The sequence below is a fragment of the Podarcis cretensis genome (assembly GCF_951804945.1).
Source record: "Podarcis cretensis genome assembly, chromosome: 11".
Classification (NCBI taxonomy): domain Eukaryota; kingdom Metazoa; phylum Chordata; class Lepidosauria; order Squamata; family Lacertidae; genus Podarcis; species Podarcis cretensis.
In genome coordinates, this window is record NC_137180.1 from 66044993 (window position 1) to 66061323 (window position 16331).

At 54.1% G+C, this 16331-nt stretch overlaps 1 protein-coding gene across 5 annotated transcripts in view; it reads left to right on the forward strand.

The window, feature by feature from the left end:
• Positions 1-15111, forward strand: part of LOC307226186 (phospholipid-transporting ATPase ID-like) — a 74730-nt gene extending 59619 nt beyond the window's left edge. For all 5 annotated transcript variants that reach the window (XM_079994728.1, XM_079994729.1, XM_079994726.1 and 2 more), the window contains 8 exons: positions 671-815; positions 2339-2522; positions 3855-4078; positions 6346-6429; positions 8082-8327; positions 10369-10507; positions 11768-11898; positions 13824-15111. In XM_079994728.1, coding sequence (XP_079850854.1) covers positions 671-815; positions 2339-2522; positions 3855-4078; positions 6346-6429; positions 8082-8327; positions 10369-10507; positions 11768-11898; positions 13824-14030 — 1360 coding nt within the window. In that variant the 3' untranslated portion in view covers positions 14031-15111. The remainder of the gene's footprint in view (positions 1-670; positions 816-2338; positions 2523-3854; positions 4079-6345; positions 6430-8081; positions 8328-10368; positions 10508-11767; positions 11899-13823) is intronic.
• The last annotated feature ends 1220 nt before the right edge of the window (positions 15112-16331 follow it).

Here is a 16331-nt window from a genome sequence, read left to right on the forward strand (position 1 = left end):
CTTGTGTAAAATATACTCACATTCAGTTCACAGTTGGATCTCTGCAGGCAGACTTAGTTACAAAGTATATACACGTGGATCTATCCCGTATTGGGATAGCTAGCTAAAAAGCTGCTCCAACAACGGAGGAAGTCAAAGAGAGAGAGAGCTGCGTGCCTTGTCCGTTTGTTACCTGGACAGGTACGGTCACGCCCACCTCTAGTCACACGCAAAGGAAGTATGTCCCATTATGGAGGAAAAAGGAAGTTTTCTGCTGACAGGACCAAACATCCCCCTGCATGTCCACACTAAGAAAACAAGGAATGTTGTACTTGACTGCTACTTATGTATCACATCTCACATGCCCTCCAGATCCAAGGCTGCGCCAAGGCTGCCGGGGGGCTACTAGGCAAGAGGGCCCCTCTCTCCCCCCAGCATGCCCTGACTGCCAGCTGCTGGCAGCCGCGGGTGGGCAGAGCGCTGCTAAGCTCAGGCCCTGCTGGGGGGCTACTCCCAGGGAGGAGCTGAGATGGTCTGCTTGTCTACTAGTTAGGGGGTGGGAGTCTGGCTTTGTTTGCATATTGCTAACTTTTTTTTATTATTCCCTTATTTCATTTATTAAATTTATTACTGTTTTGGGGAAACTCCCCGCTGGCTTCCGCGGTGCTTGTTATTGTGGGTGTTCTCTTAGGAAAGCGAGGAAGACGATGACGCAGGAGGCCGCCATGGATGACGATGAGATGGACCTCCAAGTCAAGAAGTCTGGCAACTGCAAGGTCTTGCCAGAGGAACAGCCCAACGGGGAATACGGCCTGGTCATTAATGGGCACAGCCTGGTAAGGAGGTGGCAAGGTGCTGTTGCAGGAATCTATGTAAGGGTTGAAAGGAGGGTTGGCCCCTCCAGCGGACATCGTACACCCCCCCCACTACCAAAATCAACACAATCACTTCTGCAAATGGCCCCACAAATCACAGTTTTTCCTGTCCTCCGCTGCACATTACCATATGCAACAATTCACTGATAAATGTATCTATGTACTGGCTCACTGGGGAAACTTCAGAAATTCATATAAAATCACTCCAGTATCGGATTCACGCCATTCCAATGTTGTTCTGTTCAGGAAGGAAATGGCTACCAAGGGGGGAGCTTGGGACATGAGGGAGGGCAGCCATCCCTCTGCCTGAGTGATAATCTCTGGCATCCTGACACCTGGGTCAGCGGCGGAGGAAGCCGCTCAGGTGCCTGGGGTGGCGTGCCCAGGGGCAGGGTGCACTGCGGGGCCTACAGAACCTGCCTGCCTCTTCCTACTCAGTCGCCCTACAGCTGTGGGGGGGGAGGCAGCGGGCGGACCGTTTAGGGTAGTGCAGAGCCTGCGGGTGCCCAAGCCACTGCGTCTCTCCCAGGAAAGATGCGTGGCTCGGGCATGCTGCAGGCCCTGTGGTGAGTGCCACCTGGCATTTTATCACCCCCCTCAGTGTGACACCCGGGGTGGACCGCACCCCCCCTTCCTCTGCCCCTGACCTGGGTGCCAGACAAGTAGCCATTCTAGAAAGAATTACAAACCGGGGTGACGACAAAAGGGTGTGATTAACTTGGCTGGGAAACAGGGAAATGTAAATATCTCTTTTGTATCACTTGATGGGTGTATGGTGGAGGGCAAGTGACGGGTGGGGGCAAGCCCTGGTGCACAGGTTACTGCAGCCATACCCTCCCAGTGTACAAACTGAAGTTTACTTGCATCAGTTCACAGTGGGATCCCTGAAGGCAGACTTAGTTACAGATACAGTGGTACTTCGGTTTAAGAACTTAATTCGTTCTGGAGGTCTGTTCTTAACCTGAAACTGTTCTTAACCTGAAGCAGCACTTTAGCTAATAGGGCCTCCTGCTGCTGCCGCACAATTTCTGTTCTCATCCTGAAGCAAAGTTCTTAACCTGAGGTACTATTTCTGGGTTAGTGGAGTCTGTAACCAGAAGCGTCTGTAACCCAAGGTACCACTGTGTATACATGTGGGTCTATTCCATATGGGGATAATCCCGGTGTCCTCTGTTGGCTAAAAGACAAAAGGGCATTTCTAGCTAAAAAGCTGCTCCAGCGATGGAGAAAGTCAAAGAGGGAGAGTGCTGCGTGCCTTGTCCTTTTGTTACCTGGACAGGTAAGGTCACGCCCACCTCTAGTCACATACAAAGGAAGTATGGCTCAGCCAGGAGGAAACAGGAAGTTTTTGACTGGCTGGACCAAATATTCCCCTGCATGTCCACTCTAGGAAAACGAGGAATGTTGTACTTGACTGCTACTTATGTATTGCCTTCTCCTGTTCCTGTCCCCCCCACCCTCCCTGTGTGTGTCTCCCCCCGCAGGCCTATGCCCAGGAAGGGGAGCTGGAGCTGGAGCTGGTGCGCACGGCCTGCCTCTGCAAGGTGGTGATCTGCTGCCGGGTGACGCCTCTGCAGAAGGCGCAGGTGGTGGAGCTGGTGAAGAAGTACAAGAACGCCGTCACGCTGGCCATCGGGGACGGGGCCAACGACGTCAGCATGATCAAGGGTGAGGGCCCTGCAAGCCCATCAGAAGCCTAGGGGGGTACCTTTGTGAGAGGGGGGGCACCTGGGCCACTGAAGGCAGGATCCAGCCTCAGGAGTCCCAGGGAGAAGCAGCTTCAGGACTTCATCGGCTCATTGCGCTGCAAAAATCTCCACAGCAGCCCGTCAGCCTTCGGGCGCATCCAATGCTCTCGTTAGTTAAATGTGCGTAATTGGCTGTCAAGCGAGATGCTGCGGTTTCTGAGCAGTGTGGGGAATAATGGGATGGATTAAAAGGACCTCACATGCAAAACAAGGGTGGGGTGGGAAGGACACCCAGCCCCCCAGCCCCAAGAGAGGGGTGCCCCATAGCAACTTCCCAGGGATGATGAGCCCCACCTGGGACTGTCGCTAGAAGAGGAATCTGCTACGGGGTGGGGGCTCTATTTGATGAGGAAGGGGGAGGCCAGTGGGGTTGGGGCTGTGCTCTCTCTCTGGCCCTGATCCCGGAGATTTAAAAGAGGATTAGAGTTATCCATGGAGGAGAGGACTATCGGTGGCTCCTAGCCTGGATGGCCATTCTCTGCCTTCCTCGCTGGAGGCAGCAATGATCCTGGAAACCCCAGGAGGGGGGGGGCTCTTGGGGTCAGATCCTGCTAGCAGGTTTCCCATATGAGGAATCTGCTTGGCCACTCTGAGAGCAGGAGGCCGGACCAGATGGGCCCCCACGGGCCTGATCCAGGAGGCTCTTCTCTGGCTCTGCCGAGGTGCAGAAGTAGGCAGAGAGCCCTCCTTCGATGGGAAGATAATCTCTACTTACTCTCTCAATCCCGTGTTTAATACGATAATGTCTTATTCTCTTGCTAATTATGCTCTTTCAAATGTGTGTTCTCGACCTTCCTTTGTAAGGCTTTGTTTTGAAATCAGTTTCCTGCTAACGACTCGTTTTGAATGTATATGGTGCAGCTGATGTTCTTCTGTATGTTTTGTTTTGAAATGTGCTGTTTGATGTTTGAATGTAGGTCGTAAAGCGCCTTGAGGTTTTTTTCTTAAAAATTTAAAGAGGTATAGTAATGAAATGAGTCAAGAGTCGACCCTCCCCTCCCCCACTTTATTTGTAAGAAAGCAGATGGTGGGGGAAACCTGTGTAAGAGAGGTGGGCACAGGCAGGGGGCTGGCAGGGGGCACAGACTCATGCCAATTATTGCCCCATTGGATGCCCCTGAGTGCCAGTTGCTGGAAGCACAAGGGCAGAGGCTGCTGCTGCTGCTGCTGTTTGTGGCCCCCTTTCCAGCCGGGCGCTGGACCCCCTTGGCCTGACGCGGCTGCTTCCGGGCTCCCTCTCCCTCTCTTCCAGCCGCCCACATTGGCGTTGGCATCAGTGGCCAGGAGGGGATGCAGGCCGTGCTGTCCAGCGACTTCTCCTTTGCGCAGTTCCGCTACTTGCAGCGGCTGCTCCTGGTCCACGGACGCTGGTCCTACATCCGCATGTGCAAGTTCCTGGCCTACTTCTTCTACAAGAACTTCGCCTTCACGCTGGTCCACTTCTGGTACGGCTTCTTCTCCGGATTCTCTGCACAGGTGAGCCCTGCCGGCAGGCGACGGCCGTTCTGGCAGGCCTCTGCTGCTCTCTGCTGACCGCCGCTTAAAATTGCCGGGAATTGCCAACGTTTCCTCTGACAGGAGCGAGCAAGAACTGAGAACCCCAGTACATCTCCTGAGAGCGGAGCTACTCAGTTAATTTATGTCTTTTTAAAAAAAAAATCAAAAAAATTATATATTGCTTGATTGCCATTAAAAAAACAAAACACCTCCAAGCAGTTTGTGCTGGACTGACTGCCAGGCTTTGCTGGATCCGTGCAGCCCCAAATCCAGACTCTGAGCCTGCACAGAGCACCCCTTGGGATCTTCTGGAGCTGGGCAATGCCTCGTTGGGCTCCCCACCCTCCAGGCACCTGCGCTCTGGGGGTGCTGGGCCCCACCTTCCCTGCCCCTCTTTCTGACTGCTGCCCTCCTTGCATGTTCACACTCTGGCCAGCTGGTCTTTCCTCTGCCTTTTGCCTTTTGTTCTCTCCATCTTCTCTGAGATTTTCACTCCCTCATTCATTTTTGCATTTCACCTGTTGCCAGGGAGGGGTCTTTTGCAGGAGGGGACAGTTCAGGAAGGGCGGAGGAAGCTTCCTGCCTTGGATAACAACAACAACAACAACAACAACAACAACAATTAATGATATTTATGCCCCACCCTCCCCGGCCAGAGCCGGGCTCAGGGCGGCTAACACCAATAAAATCACAGTAAAAACATAATAGGTGGGAAGGGATGGGGAAAACCCAATTTAAAATACAGGTTAAAATGCAATTTAAAATGCAGCCTCATTTTTAAAGTAGCCGATAGATCAAGACCTTAAGGGAGGGATACATAAGGGTCAGACCGAGTCCAGACCAAAGGCCAGGTGGAACAGCTCTGTCTTGCAGGCCCTGCGGAAAGATGTCAAGTCCCGCAGGGCCCTAGTCTCTTGGGACAGAGCGTTCCACCAAGTCGGGGCCAGTACTGAAAAGGCCCTGGCCCTAATTGAGACCAATGTAACCACCTTGCGACCTGGGACCTCCAAAATGTTGTCCTAGCACTGTGGAGCTGGGAGGGACATCAAGGGTCATCTGTTCCAACCCCCCGCAATGCAGGATGCTCACAACCATTCTTTGCAGGCGCCAAGGGCTCCAGAACACCCCAGGGACTTTGCACAGAGCTTTGTTCATGGGCACCAGGTGGGGTGCAGGAGGGGTGCTCCTGCAGTCCTGGGGATCAGTGACACGAGAAGGCTCCTTCCCTTTCCAAAGGTCTCCTGCCAACTTGCAGCAGCTTGCTTTAGCTGTGATCCCTTCACGGCACGGGGTCAGGCCAGACGGCCTTTGGGATCCCTTCCAGCTCTACAGTTCTATGATCCTTAATATTGTTGTGAATTGAGGGGCTCCACGCGCACGGTGTCCTGAGGACCTCCCTGTTTTGGGGCTCCTCTATCTGTGGGGGTAGTGAGTCCGAGAGCAAGCTTGCCAAAGCAGTCCCAAACCAGTTTCTGTGGTTGCACGCGGCACCTCAAGACGCAACTCCAGGACTAAGGCTGATTTGTCACTGATTTGGTGCATGGCGCACGCTGACACCGACACCACCCCACCCAAAAAAATTCACAATATTTTCACCTCTGTCCTGGCTGACAGAGGAGGCCATTTCCAGACACCCCCTCCCCAATTCACTGCTGAGCGGAGATTTCCACCTGGTTCTCCCCACTGAAAGGGATGCGGGTGGCGCTGTGGGTTAAACCACTGAGCCTCTTCGGTTTGCCGATCAGAAGGTCAGCGGTTCGAATCCCCATGACGGGGTGAGCTCCCGTTGCTCGGTCCCTGCTCCTGCCCACCTAGCAGTTCGAAAGCACGTCCAAGTGTGAGTAGATAAATAGGTACCACTCCGGTGGGAAGGTAAACGGCATTTCCGTGCACTGCTCTGGTTTGTCAGAAGCGGCTTAGTGCCGCAACCCCAGAGTCAGCCACGACTGGACCTAACGGTCAGGGGTCCCTTTACCTTTTACCTCCCCACTGAGATACTCACCTTAGACCATGCCCTGTGGGCTCCTTATTTCTGCCCCTGTCTTTCGACCACAGATTTACACCCTTGGCTTCCCAGCAGCTGCCTGGGCCTTGTTCTCCTCTCTTGCTAGCCCTCCCTTGGGACACCCACCCGCTTGCACCAGAGGCCACCCGACGCACCCTTGGGCCCTTGCGCCTGGCACTGCTCCTCTGCTGCTGCTCTGCATGGGGCTTTTCTCATTTCCCCCCTCTCTTGGTCTCTGCAGACGGTGTATGACGAATGGTTCATCACTCTTTACAACATGGTGTACACCTCCTTACCTGTCCTGGGAATGAGCCTCTTTGACCAGGTACGCCTCCTTGATTTGTTAGCTGCCCTCTTCATTCGGTCAGGAGTGTGCCCCACAACTGGGAGCAGAGGGCTCTGTTTCTGGCCCCAGTCCTGCCATCGGGGTGACTTGCCTCTCTCTGCCTGGGGGCTGCCCTGGGGTCTGGCTGCCCCTCCAACACACAGGCACACACACGGCACAGGTAGACAGGCATGCGCAGGTGGGCACCGGCATGCTCAGCCCAGGAGTGTGCGCTGGGTTCCTCCCTGTCACAGGGCTGGGCTGGGAGGGGAGGAAAGCATTTTCCAAACGGGGAGTATCCAGGGTTGGAAGCCTAGAGGTCCAGGCTAAGACCAGCGGGTGGAAGCAATTTTCGCTGAGGCTTCTTGGTGAAGGATGGCAGGGGAAGGACCCCTTAGTGCGGGGCAGGGAAGGGAAGATCATCTGAGGTGGGACAATGGGGGAAGCAAGAGATGCTCTCAGGCGAGAGTCAAGATGGTCCTCCCATTTCTGTGTGATACAAGGCTTAAGATCCACCTTGAATTCTTCTTCTTGCTCTTTCTGGGGTTTTTGGGAATACAGTCATACCTCTACTTACGTATCCCTCTGGATACAGAACCTTCGGGTTACGGCCACAGCAAACCCGGAAGTGTATTCTTCTGGGTTGTGCTGTGTATGCATGCACAGAAGCACTAAATCGCGCCGTATGCATGCGCAGAAGCGCACCTCTATTTATGTAATTTTCAGGGTGCAAACGGACCCTGGAACGAATTAAGTTTGTATCCAGAGGGTCCACTGTAGTCTGTTTTTTATTGTACTGTATTATGAGAAGCTTTAATAAAATCTTATACAGTGCTACCTTGGGATGCGAACTAGATCCGTTCTGGAGCCCCGTTCGCATCCCGAACAGAACGTAAGACACAACAGCACATCTGCGCGTGTGCGTGACGTCATTTTTACTGTCTGCACATGCGTGAGCGGCGAAACCCGGAAGTAACGCACTCAACCTGAAGCGTATTTATCCCGAGGTATGACTGTATATAAAACCAGAAACTTAGAAGAACATTCCTAAGTGAAAGAGCAGGGGAGCAGTCTGTCAGTTGGGAATAACTGGTGGGTCAGAGGTGCTGATGTTGCATCTGGAATGGGGCTCTTGTATGGGGCAGGTGGCGATCTAGGTGGCCATCTCTAATCCACGTACAAAACAGCCCGTCACAGCCTTGTGCAGATGGAGGGAAAGGGAAAAGATGTGGGTCTGTGTCACAATAGACCCCAAAGCATTGCAGGGTTGCATATTATTATGGTTTGTCAGGCCGGCCCAAGACACTTTGCCACCTGAGGCAAGCCACAAAAAGGTGCCCCCTTCCTGCCAGGGAAGAAGGGCTGAGAGAAGATCTATATCCAGAGCAAGGAGGGGGTGGGGATAAAGATCTGCGTCCGAATCTGCTTCTCCTGTTGGTCTTGCCGCCTGAGGCAGTTGCCTCATAGGTGGGCCAGCCCTGCATGGCTTCAACTTACTTTTGGTTTGAGGGTGAGTGAGTTCTGCCAGTTTGAGCTAGAGGCTTTGCAGAAGTGGTGGGTGTCGAGGGCGGATACTGCAGGGTGGGCGAGGAGGGGTGGGCAGCCGCCTTATTTGCCATCTCAAAAACACACCCTCCACTTTCCACCCCCAGGACGTGGATGACCGGTGGAGCCTGCAATTCCCGCAGCTCTACATGCCTGGCCAGCAGAACCTCTACTTCAACAAGAAGGAGTTTGTCAAGTGTGTCCTCTACAGCGTCTACAGCTCCCTGGTCCTCTTCTTCGTCCCCTACGGGACCCTCTTTGACTCCCTGAGGAGCGACGGGAAGGCCATCGCCGACTACCAGTCCTTCGCACTCATGGCCCAGACCTGCCTGCTCATTGTGGTCTCCGTCCAGGTAAGGAGTCGCTGCCTGCCATGGGCGGGGCTTGTGTGGGGCCCTGGGGCCTCTGCCAGGCCCGTGGGGAGAATGCAGGACTTCCTGTCCTCAGCTGATGCAGCAAAATGACAAATTGGGATGGGGAGTGTTATGTACTGAGTTGAATAGGATCCAAAAGGCAGCAGTCTGATTGGTCCTAGAACAATAGGGTCCAGGATGCAGCAGTCTGATTGGTCCACAGGAGCCACCCAATCCAGCTTCAGGTAGAAGGGAATCTGCAACCTGATTGGCCTACAGGTGAATCCTGGAATTAGCCAATCACAGGGGGCCCATTGTGTAAATAACATATATAAAGCAGACATTCTGGGGGAACTTCCATTCCTCCTCACCACTATGAGCTGAATAAAGAGCATGAAATCCACTCTCGACTCCGGGGATATTTCAGGGCGTGTTAAAGTGGGCCAGAATTTATTCTGGTCTGATAATAATAATAATAATAATAATAATAATAATAATAATAATATATTTATACCCCGCCCATCTGGCTTGGTTTCCCCAGCCACCCTGGGCGGCTTCCAACAAAACACTAAAATACAATAACCTCTTAAACATTAAAAGCTTCCCTAAACAGGGCTGCCTTCAGATGTCTTCTAAAAGTCTGGTAGTTGTTATTCTCTTTGACATCTGGTGGGAGGGTGTTCCACAGGGCGGGCGCCACCACCAAGAAGGCCCTCTGCCTGGTTCCCTGTAACTTGGCTTCTCGCAGGGAGGGAATCGCCAGAAGGCCCTCGGCGCTGGACCTCAGTGGGGGGGCTGGTAGGAGCTCACACCCTCAGCAGCTTCCAAGTGGTCCATGGGGTGGCAGGAGATATGGGAGCGGGGTTAGGATTTTGCAAATGAATGGCCTTGCCTGGAGTGAGAGAAGCAAGGGTCAATGCCTGTTCCTGTTTCTGGGAGGCTGGAGTTCCTTGGGGAGTTTAGGGTGGGATGGAGACCTCTTCAGCATAGCAGAGAACAGAGGGGAGGGGAGAGAGAGAGAGAGCAATGGGAAACAGTCAAACAGAACACCTCTGTTTTGGAATGTTTTGGCTCCCAAACGCCAAAAACCCAAGCAAATGCTCCGTTTTCTGAACATTTTTTTTGGAAGCCAAAAGTCTGACGCAGCTTCCTCTTGAATGCAAGAGGCTCTTGCAGCCAATTCATAATAATAATATAATAAATTTTATTTATACCCTGCCCTCCCCAGCCAAGACCGGACACCAGGTATAAAAACAATTGATTAAAATACAACTTAAGAATAGGATTAAAACACAACATTAAAATGCAGCCTCATTTCAGTAGAAACTCAAATCAAAAACTTTTTGGGGATGAAAACGTCAAATCTTCACCAAGGCCAACTACGTGGGCCAGAAAAAAGCCAGGGAAGTCCCCAAATGGGAGTTCCATCACAGAAGGAGAAAGGAAAAAGGAAAGAGGGGAAGGGGATTAGAAGCTGCGCCTTGGTTGTTGAACATTTTGGAAGCCAAACAGGCTCCTGGAACGGATTACGTTCGACAACAAGGTTTGACTGTACAGTGACTCCCCAGGGAAGAAAAACTGCAGCGCTGAGGACTTTTCAGTTTAGAAAAAAGGCAGGGAAGAGGGGGCACAATAGAGGTTTACAAAATGCCAGGCATTGAGGGAAGGGACGGAGTTTTTCTCCCTCCCTCTCTCTAGAACTATCTGGGCATCCAGGGAAGCTGAATGTGGGAAGAAGATCCAGGCCAGAGAAAAGAAAGGGCTTCTTCACACAGCACATAGTTAAACTTTGGAACTCCCTGCCACTGGGTGTTGTGACGGCTTTAAAAGAGGATTGGACAAATTCATAGAGGAGGAGAGGGCTTTCGAGGGCTCCTGGCCAGGAGGCAGCCATGCTTTTGAGAGGCTTGCTTGCCAGTCTCCCCTGTGGGGCATCTGTTTGGCCCCTGAGAGAACTGGCGTCTGGAGGGGCCCCTGGCCTGATCACGGGTTCTCCTGCTGTCCTCCTTCTCTCACGCTCTCCTTGGCCTCCCTCTTGCAGATGGGCCTGGACACTGCCTACTGGACGGCCGTCAACCAGCTCTTCATCTGGGGCAGCCTGGCCATGTACTTTGCCATCACCTTCACCATGTACAGCGACGGCACCTACCTCATCTTCACCGGCTCCTTCCCCTTCGTCGGTGGGTATCGGGGGGGTCGGCAGGCAGCCCCCTTTCTGGCTCGTGGGCCGTAGAGCCACCTTCTTCCAGGGACAAGGGCAGGGGGGAGCCAGCCCCTGTTGAATGCTGGCGTCAGCTCCACAGAACGGTCCTTGGGCGTGCAAAGGGGCCCTGGGGAGCCCTGAGCAAAGGCAGCTGGGGGAACAGGTGGTGCCAAGGGCTGCAATCGGGGGCAGAGGGTGGCGGGCACCTGCATTGCAGGGGGTTGGGCTAGATGACCCTCGGGACCCATTTCTAACTCTGCAGTTCTGTGGTGCTATGATGATGCTCCTTGGGCAACGGTGTCCTTCAGAGGCGAAGGGGCAGAAAGGCAGGTGTGGAATCACAGAATCATGGAACTGTAGAGCCGAAAGAGACCCCCAGGGGTCATCCAGCTCAACCCCTTGCTATGCAGGAATCACAGGCAGGAAGGGCCTCCGGAGCAACAGGACCCTGGAGGCTCCTCGTTCCCTCTGGCCCCTGCAGCATCATCATCATCATCATCATCATCATCATCATCATCATCATAAATTTTATTTATATCCCACCCTCCCCAGCAACTAACAACAATAAAAATAACACAGCATTCTAAAATCAATTCAAATCAAATTGATGGCAACCACTGGGCTAGAGTTCTATGAAGAATTACCAAAGGAGGGGGTCAGACTGTGCCTTGGCCAACGGCTCTGTCTTGCAGGCCCTGCGGAAGGATGTCAAGTCCCGCAGGGCCCTAGTCTCTTGGGACAGAGCGTTCCACCAGGTCGGAGCCACAGCCGAAAAAGCCCTGGCTCTGGTTGAGGCCAGCCTAACCTCCCTGTGGCCCTGGATCTCCAAGGTGTTTTTGTCTGAAGACTGTAATGTCCTCCGTGGGACATACCAGGAGAGGCGGTCCCGTAGGTACGAGGGTCCTAGGCCGTATAGGGCTTTGAAGGTTAAAACCTGATCCTGTCCTCCACCGGGAGCCAGTGCAGTTGGCATAGCACTGGGTGAATGCGATCCCACAGTGAGGACCCCGTAAGGAGCCTCGCCGCGGCATTCTGCACCCGCTGGAGTTTCTGGGTCAGTCTCAAGGGCAGCCCCACGTAGAGTCCCATGTCCTGAAAGCGACCCTCAACTTGGGAATCAGTTTCTCCGCCAATCGCTGACCCCCAGGACCTCCAGCCCTGCTTGTTCTGCCCACTGTGTCCCAGCAGCAGTCTCAGGCAGCTGCATCGCCTGCCCGCTTCTTATTCTCCCTGCCAGGCTCGGCTCGGAACACCCTGAACCAGCCCAACGTCTGGCTGTCCATCTTCCTCTGCGTCACCCTCTGCGTCCTCCCCGTCGTCGGCTTCCGCTTCCTGAAGGTGCAGCTCAAGCCCACCATCAGCGACCAGGTAAGGCCCCCTCCTCCTGGCAAGTAGAGGCCACAGGTGCTTCTGGGGGGGGGGCTGCTTGCCTCTAAGTGGTGAGGCGAGAGGGGGCACAAGGAGCTGCCCCTCACTCGGCCTCTGCCTGCTTCTGCGATGCTTCCTGCCATCCCAGGGGCCAAGTGACCCGGGCCATCTGTGGCTGAGAGGCGAGTGTGGATTATGGACATGGATTAAGAGGAACTGGGGCAGGAGGAGAGGGCTATTTTTAGAAAGAAGTGGGGGGGGGGAGGCGCAGCTCAGGGACTGTGACCCCCCCCCACTCCTCCTGTGGGCTGTGGCCGGCTGAAGCCACCACCACCCTGCTGTGAAAGAAATCTGAAATCTCTAGTCAGGGTGCAGCTGAGAGCATGCCCAAACTGGAGTTATCATTGCTGACTTTATTCAGTTTATTTCTATATTGTTTTGTTTTGGGGGTGGGGGAATCTCAAAGTGGTTTAAACATTAAAACACCAAAAAAAAAAAAAACATTATGGAAGCAGATGAAATACAAAATATACATTCGAAGCAGCATAACAAACAAAAATAGTAAAACGGTCTTAAAGATTTCCAAATAAGACATTCCAAATAAGAAAGCCGGGTACAGGATTCACATTTAATGCAGCAAAGCTAGCCAAGGAAAAAATATTAACATTGAAAAATGCTATTTTGAACATTTCAGACCCAAACAAACAAAGAAGCCTTAAGACCCAGGAAGGCTCCCTTGAGAGCCTAATCTGCCAGAGCAGCCATGCATCTCTGCTGCCCCCTGCTGCTTCCTCTCCGCCTGCCAGCCCCAAAGTCTGGTGCCCTGGGGGGCGCAGGGGGGAGCCTGCCCTGATCTCCATGGCTGCATCTTGGCCCTGCAGGGACCCCTTTCCCTCCCCACTCAGCCCCCAGGGTTTGCTGCAATCTTGAGTTACAGAAACTGCCTTTCCTGGCGGTTAGGAACAGAACATTTCCATTTCTTTTTACGATATTCCTGTTTTAAGCATGGGAATAGTTGCACGCCCAGATTGTCTTCCCCTTTTGCTCCCAGGCTTGTATGAATTCCCTGGGCATCTTTTCTTTAAAAGGGCCAGAACGAGGGAGTCTCCTGAGCAGGGCAGGGTTGGTGGGGGGGGTGGGGCTCCTCACTTGCATAAGTATACGCAGCATCCGCACAACTTCGCTGACATCAAAATCTGTAGGGAAATCTGGGCCAGGGGGAAAGCCTGTTGCCGGTGACCCATTGGTGCCATGCGGTCAACTCCAGGAGGCTGTGGTTGCTTCGACACCCACATTAAAATCTTTGTGGGTGCTGGGCCCCCTCAGAGTCAATGGGCAAAGTTGTTGCAGCCACCCACAATCTTGGCTGTGAGATGGAGATGGCACCTGTGCGTTGGTGATACCTGAAGGGCCCTTTGGCAGTCCTCCTTGTTGCTTTCTTGAATTTCTGTCCTCTCCAGGCCGCCCCATCCCCTGCACTCCTGGCAGATAGAAATGAGAAGCTGCGGCGGCTTAATCTGCCACAACTTTTCTGAGGCTTAGGGGAGAAAATAATAATAATAATAATAATAATAATAATAATAATAATAATAATATTTATTTATACCCTGCCCTCCCCAGCCAGAGCCAGGCTCAGGGCAGCTAACACCAATAAAATCACAGTAAAAACTTAATAGGGGAAAAAGAGAGAGGGGGGGAATTTAAAATACAGTTTAGAAAGAGGTCCCTAGAACTGTAGAGTTGGAAGGGACCCCCAGAGGTTCTCTAGCTCAACCCTAAAGCATCCCTGACAGACGGCCTCTGCTTCAAGGCATCCAAGAAGGAGAGAGCCCCACAACTCCCCTGCCCCTGCTCCCAGCCGACGCTTCCGCCTGCCCTTCCTCCTCCCTCCGCGCAGCTTTTCCTCTCTCTCCTTCCGCCCGCAGGTCTTGCACATGGTGAAGCAGCTTCAGAAGGGGCAGCTGCCTCCGTCCCCCAAGCGGCGCCTGCAGCGCAAGGCCTCCCGCCGCTCCGGCTACGCCTTCTCCCACCAGTACGGCTTTGGGGCCCTCATCACCTCGGGGAGGAACATGCACCCCTTTGGCGTCACCAGGTCCTTCTCCCCCAACAGCGAGAAGTACAGGCAGAAGTGAGGTGCAAGGGGGGGGCGAGGGGGCTCCGTGAACCAGGGACAGCAGAGCTGGCAGTACAGCCTGGGCAAAGGGGGCCCTCTTTTTCTGTGGGCCCCGGGCCCCCAGGGGCCAGACTGTTTGGTCCTGGGGAGCGAGAGAGGAGATGGGGCACCACGCGGAGCTCCCTGGAGGAGGAAGGGGGTCCCCAGGGGAGAGAAGGAAGAGGGGACCCCGTGGCCCCTGCACCACAGCCCTTTCCAGAAGAGAGGCCGGTCCCTTCTCCTCTCCATGGACCCCTGAAGCTCTTCCAGGAGAGGCGGGCCCAATCCGCCCAGAACCATGTAACAGGAGACGACAGTTGCGGAGAGGCCATGGGTGCCGTTTCCAGCGTGGTGACCAGCTGCTCGATGTGGCAGGATGAGGCCTTGGCCCCAGAGGATTCCTGGAAGCAGGAGGCGTGGATTTGGCAAAGCGTGGAGGGGCCCTGCCAGGACGCCCCCAGAGACTCGAGAGCCCCCTCGGCTGGGAGCCTGGATACAGTTTGGGGCGGAGAGTGCCGTCCCACGTGGCTGAATGGGTGAGATGCTGGGGTCTGGGTGGGGCTGGGCTGCTAGCCTGGTCCACTCTTCCCTCTGTGTGGTCATGATGCCCTTCCTCGATTCCAAAGATGGCATGGGGAGTGGCACGGCTGGGGCCCCTCGGTGCTGGCAGTGGGCGACGTCTGCTCCCCATGGGTCTCGGCTATTCTTCCCAAAGCACCTTATGGGGGGGGGGGGGAGTGATGCTGCCAGGCCAGGTCAACTTCTCCCACCCCCTAACTTTGGGACTTTGTTGCTGTCCGTGGCAGGAAGGCCCCTGGCCACCGGTGGCCCTTGCCCCATGGCAAAGCGGGGCTCATGCTGGGGTGGGTGGCTGATGCTCAGGGAAGGGCAGAACCAGTCCCGGTTGGGTCCCTCTCAGGGCTTCAGATTATGGGGAGGGAGGAGGCCACATTTGCACTGCTCTGGGTGGGAGGGAAATATAGGTGAGGCCGTGGGGCGCCCCACAGACTTTGGTCTTCCATTTGTACAACCCTTTGTAATAAAACAGCAAATGAAAATGCTCTGCATCTCCCTGTGGTCTTTCAGCGAACGGGGCTCATTGGTTGAAGTGGAGGGGGCAGTAGGGGGATCTTGGGGGGGGGGCCAGGAGACTCAGCAAAGGGGGCTTTTCCTGCTGGCCAGACCCACAGGGCTTTTGGGGCTTGGTCTGCTCATTCCAAGATGGGCTGAGCCAGCCAGGCTGCAGCATTTGGGCTGGGGGGTGTGTGTTTTCCATTACGATGGGGCTGGGGGAGAATGAATGGAGGCGCCTCATTGCACCACCAACCCTCAGCCATCTTTCCCCTTTGGATTGTACAGAGGGGGGAGAGCAAGGTGTGTGGAGACCTCTGGAAGATGCCCCCATCCCCTTGGGGGAGAGAGAAAACATGGGGAGGGCTTGCAAGCTTTCCCAAACGACCCAGAGGCAGCGCTGCCCAATGGTCACAGCAGCATTCCGCCTCCAGTCTGCTCCTCTTCTTTTGACGCAGTCCAGCCTGGTCAATGCACCAATCCAGACCCTCCACCAGTTTAGGGAAATTGGGGGTGGGGGTAGAGGGGTGTCTGGATTTTTCCCTAATCCAAAGAGAAGACCCCACTGCAACTCCTGGCCCTCCGCACGTGCTCAGAGGCCCTTTGGCCCTTCTCGCCCTGGCATATGCCCCTCCCAGCTGATCCCCAAGCAAAATCAAGCTAAATTTTGTCCATGGCTGCAGATAGCGGAAGTGAGCTTTGTTCAGCTCCTGCTCTGTTAAAATGGAAGGACCTCTCACTGACATCACAGGTAAGTCAGAATAAATAAGATATAAGACGATGGTCAGCGCCTGGTCTGACAACTCCGTATTGTATTCAATCACTAATTGCAGGCTGAAATTACTTTTCCACGGAGCTTCCAGCTGCCGACCTGCAAGGAGGCTCTTTGGCAACTCTTTCGTTTTGCCAGTTCAAGAAGAGCAGGCAAAACCACCAACACGGTAGTCAGAAATGGAGGAAATAATGTGTTCTGGAATTATTATGAGTTGTATCCAACTACGTCCTACTCAGAGAAGGAAGGAATTGTCACAGGGGAGCTGACGGCAAACACCCTCTGGGAAGAGCAGAAGGAAACAAGGCCCTCCGCTCAGATCCATGAAATAGACTCCCTCCTCATGAGCTGGGGCTCAGAATGTGTGCCCCCCCCCCGACTATTTTCTAGGTCTCAGACCCCTCCCTCTGCCCACGGTGAGGCACCAGGCACATTCCT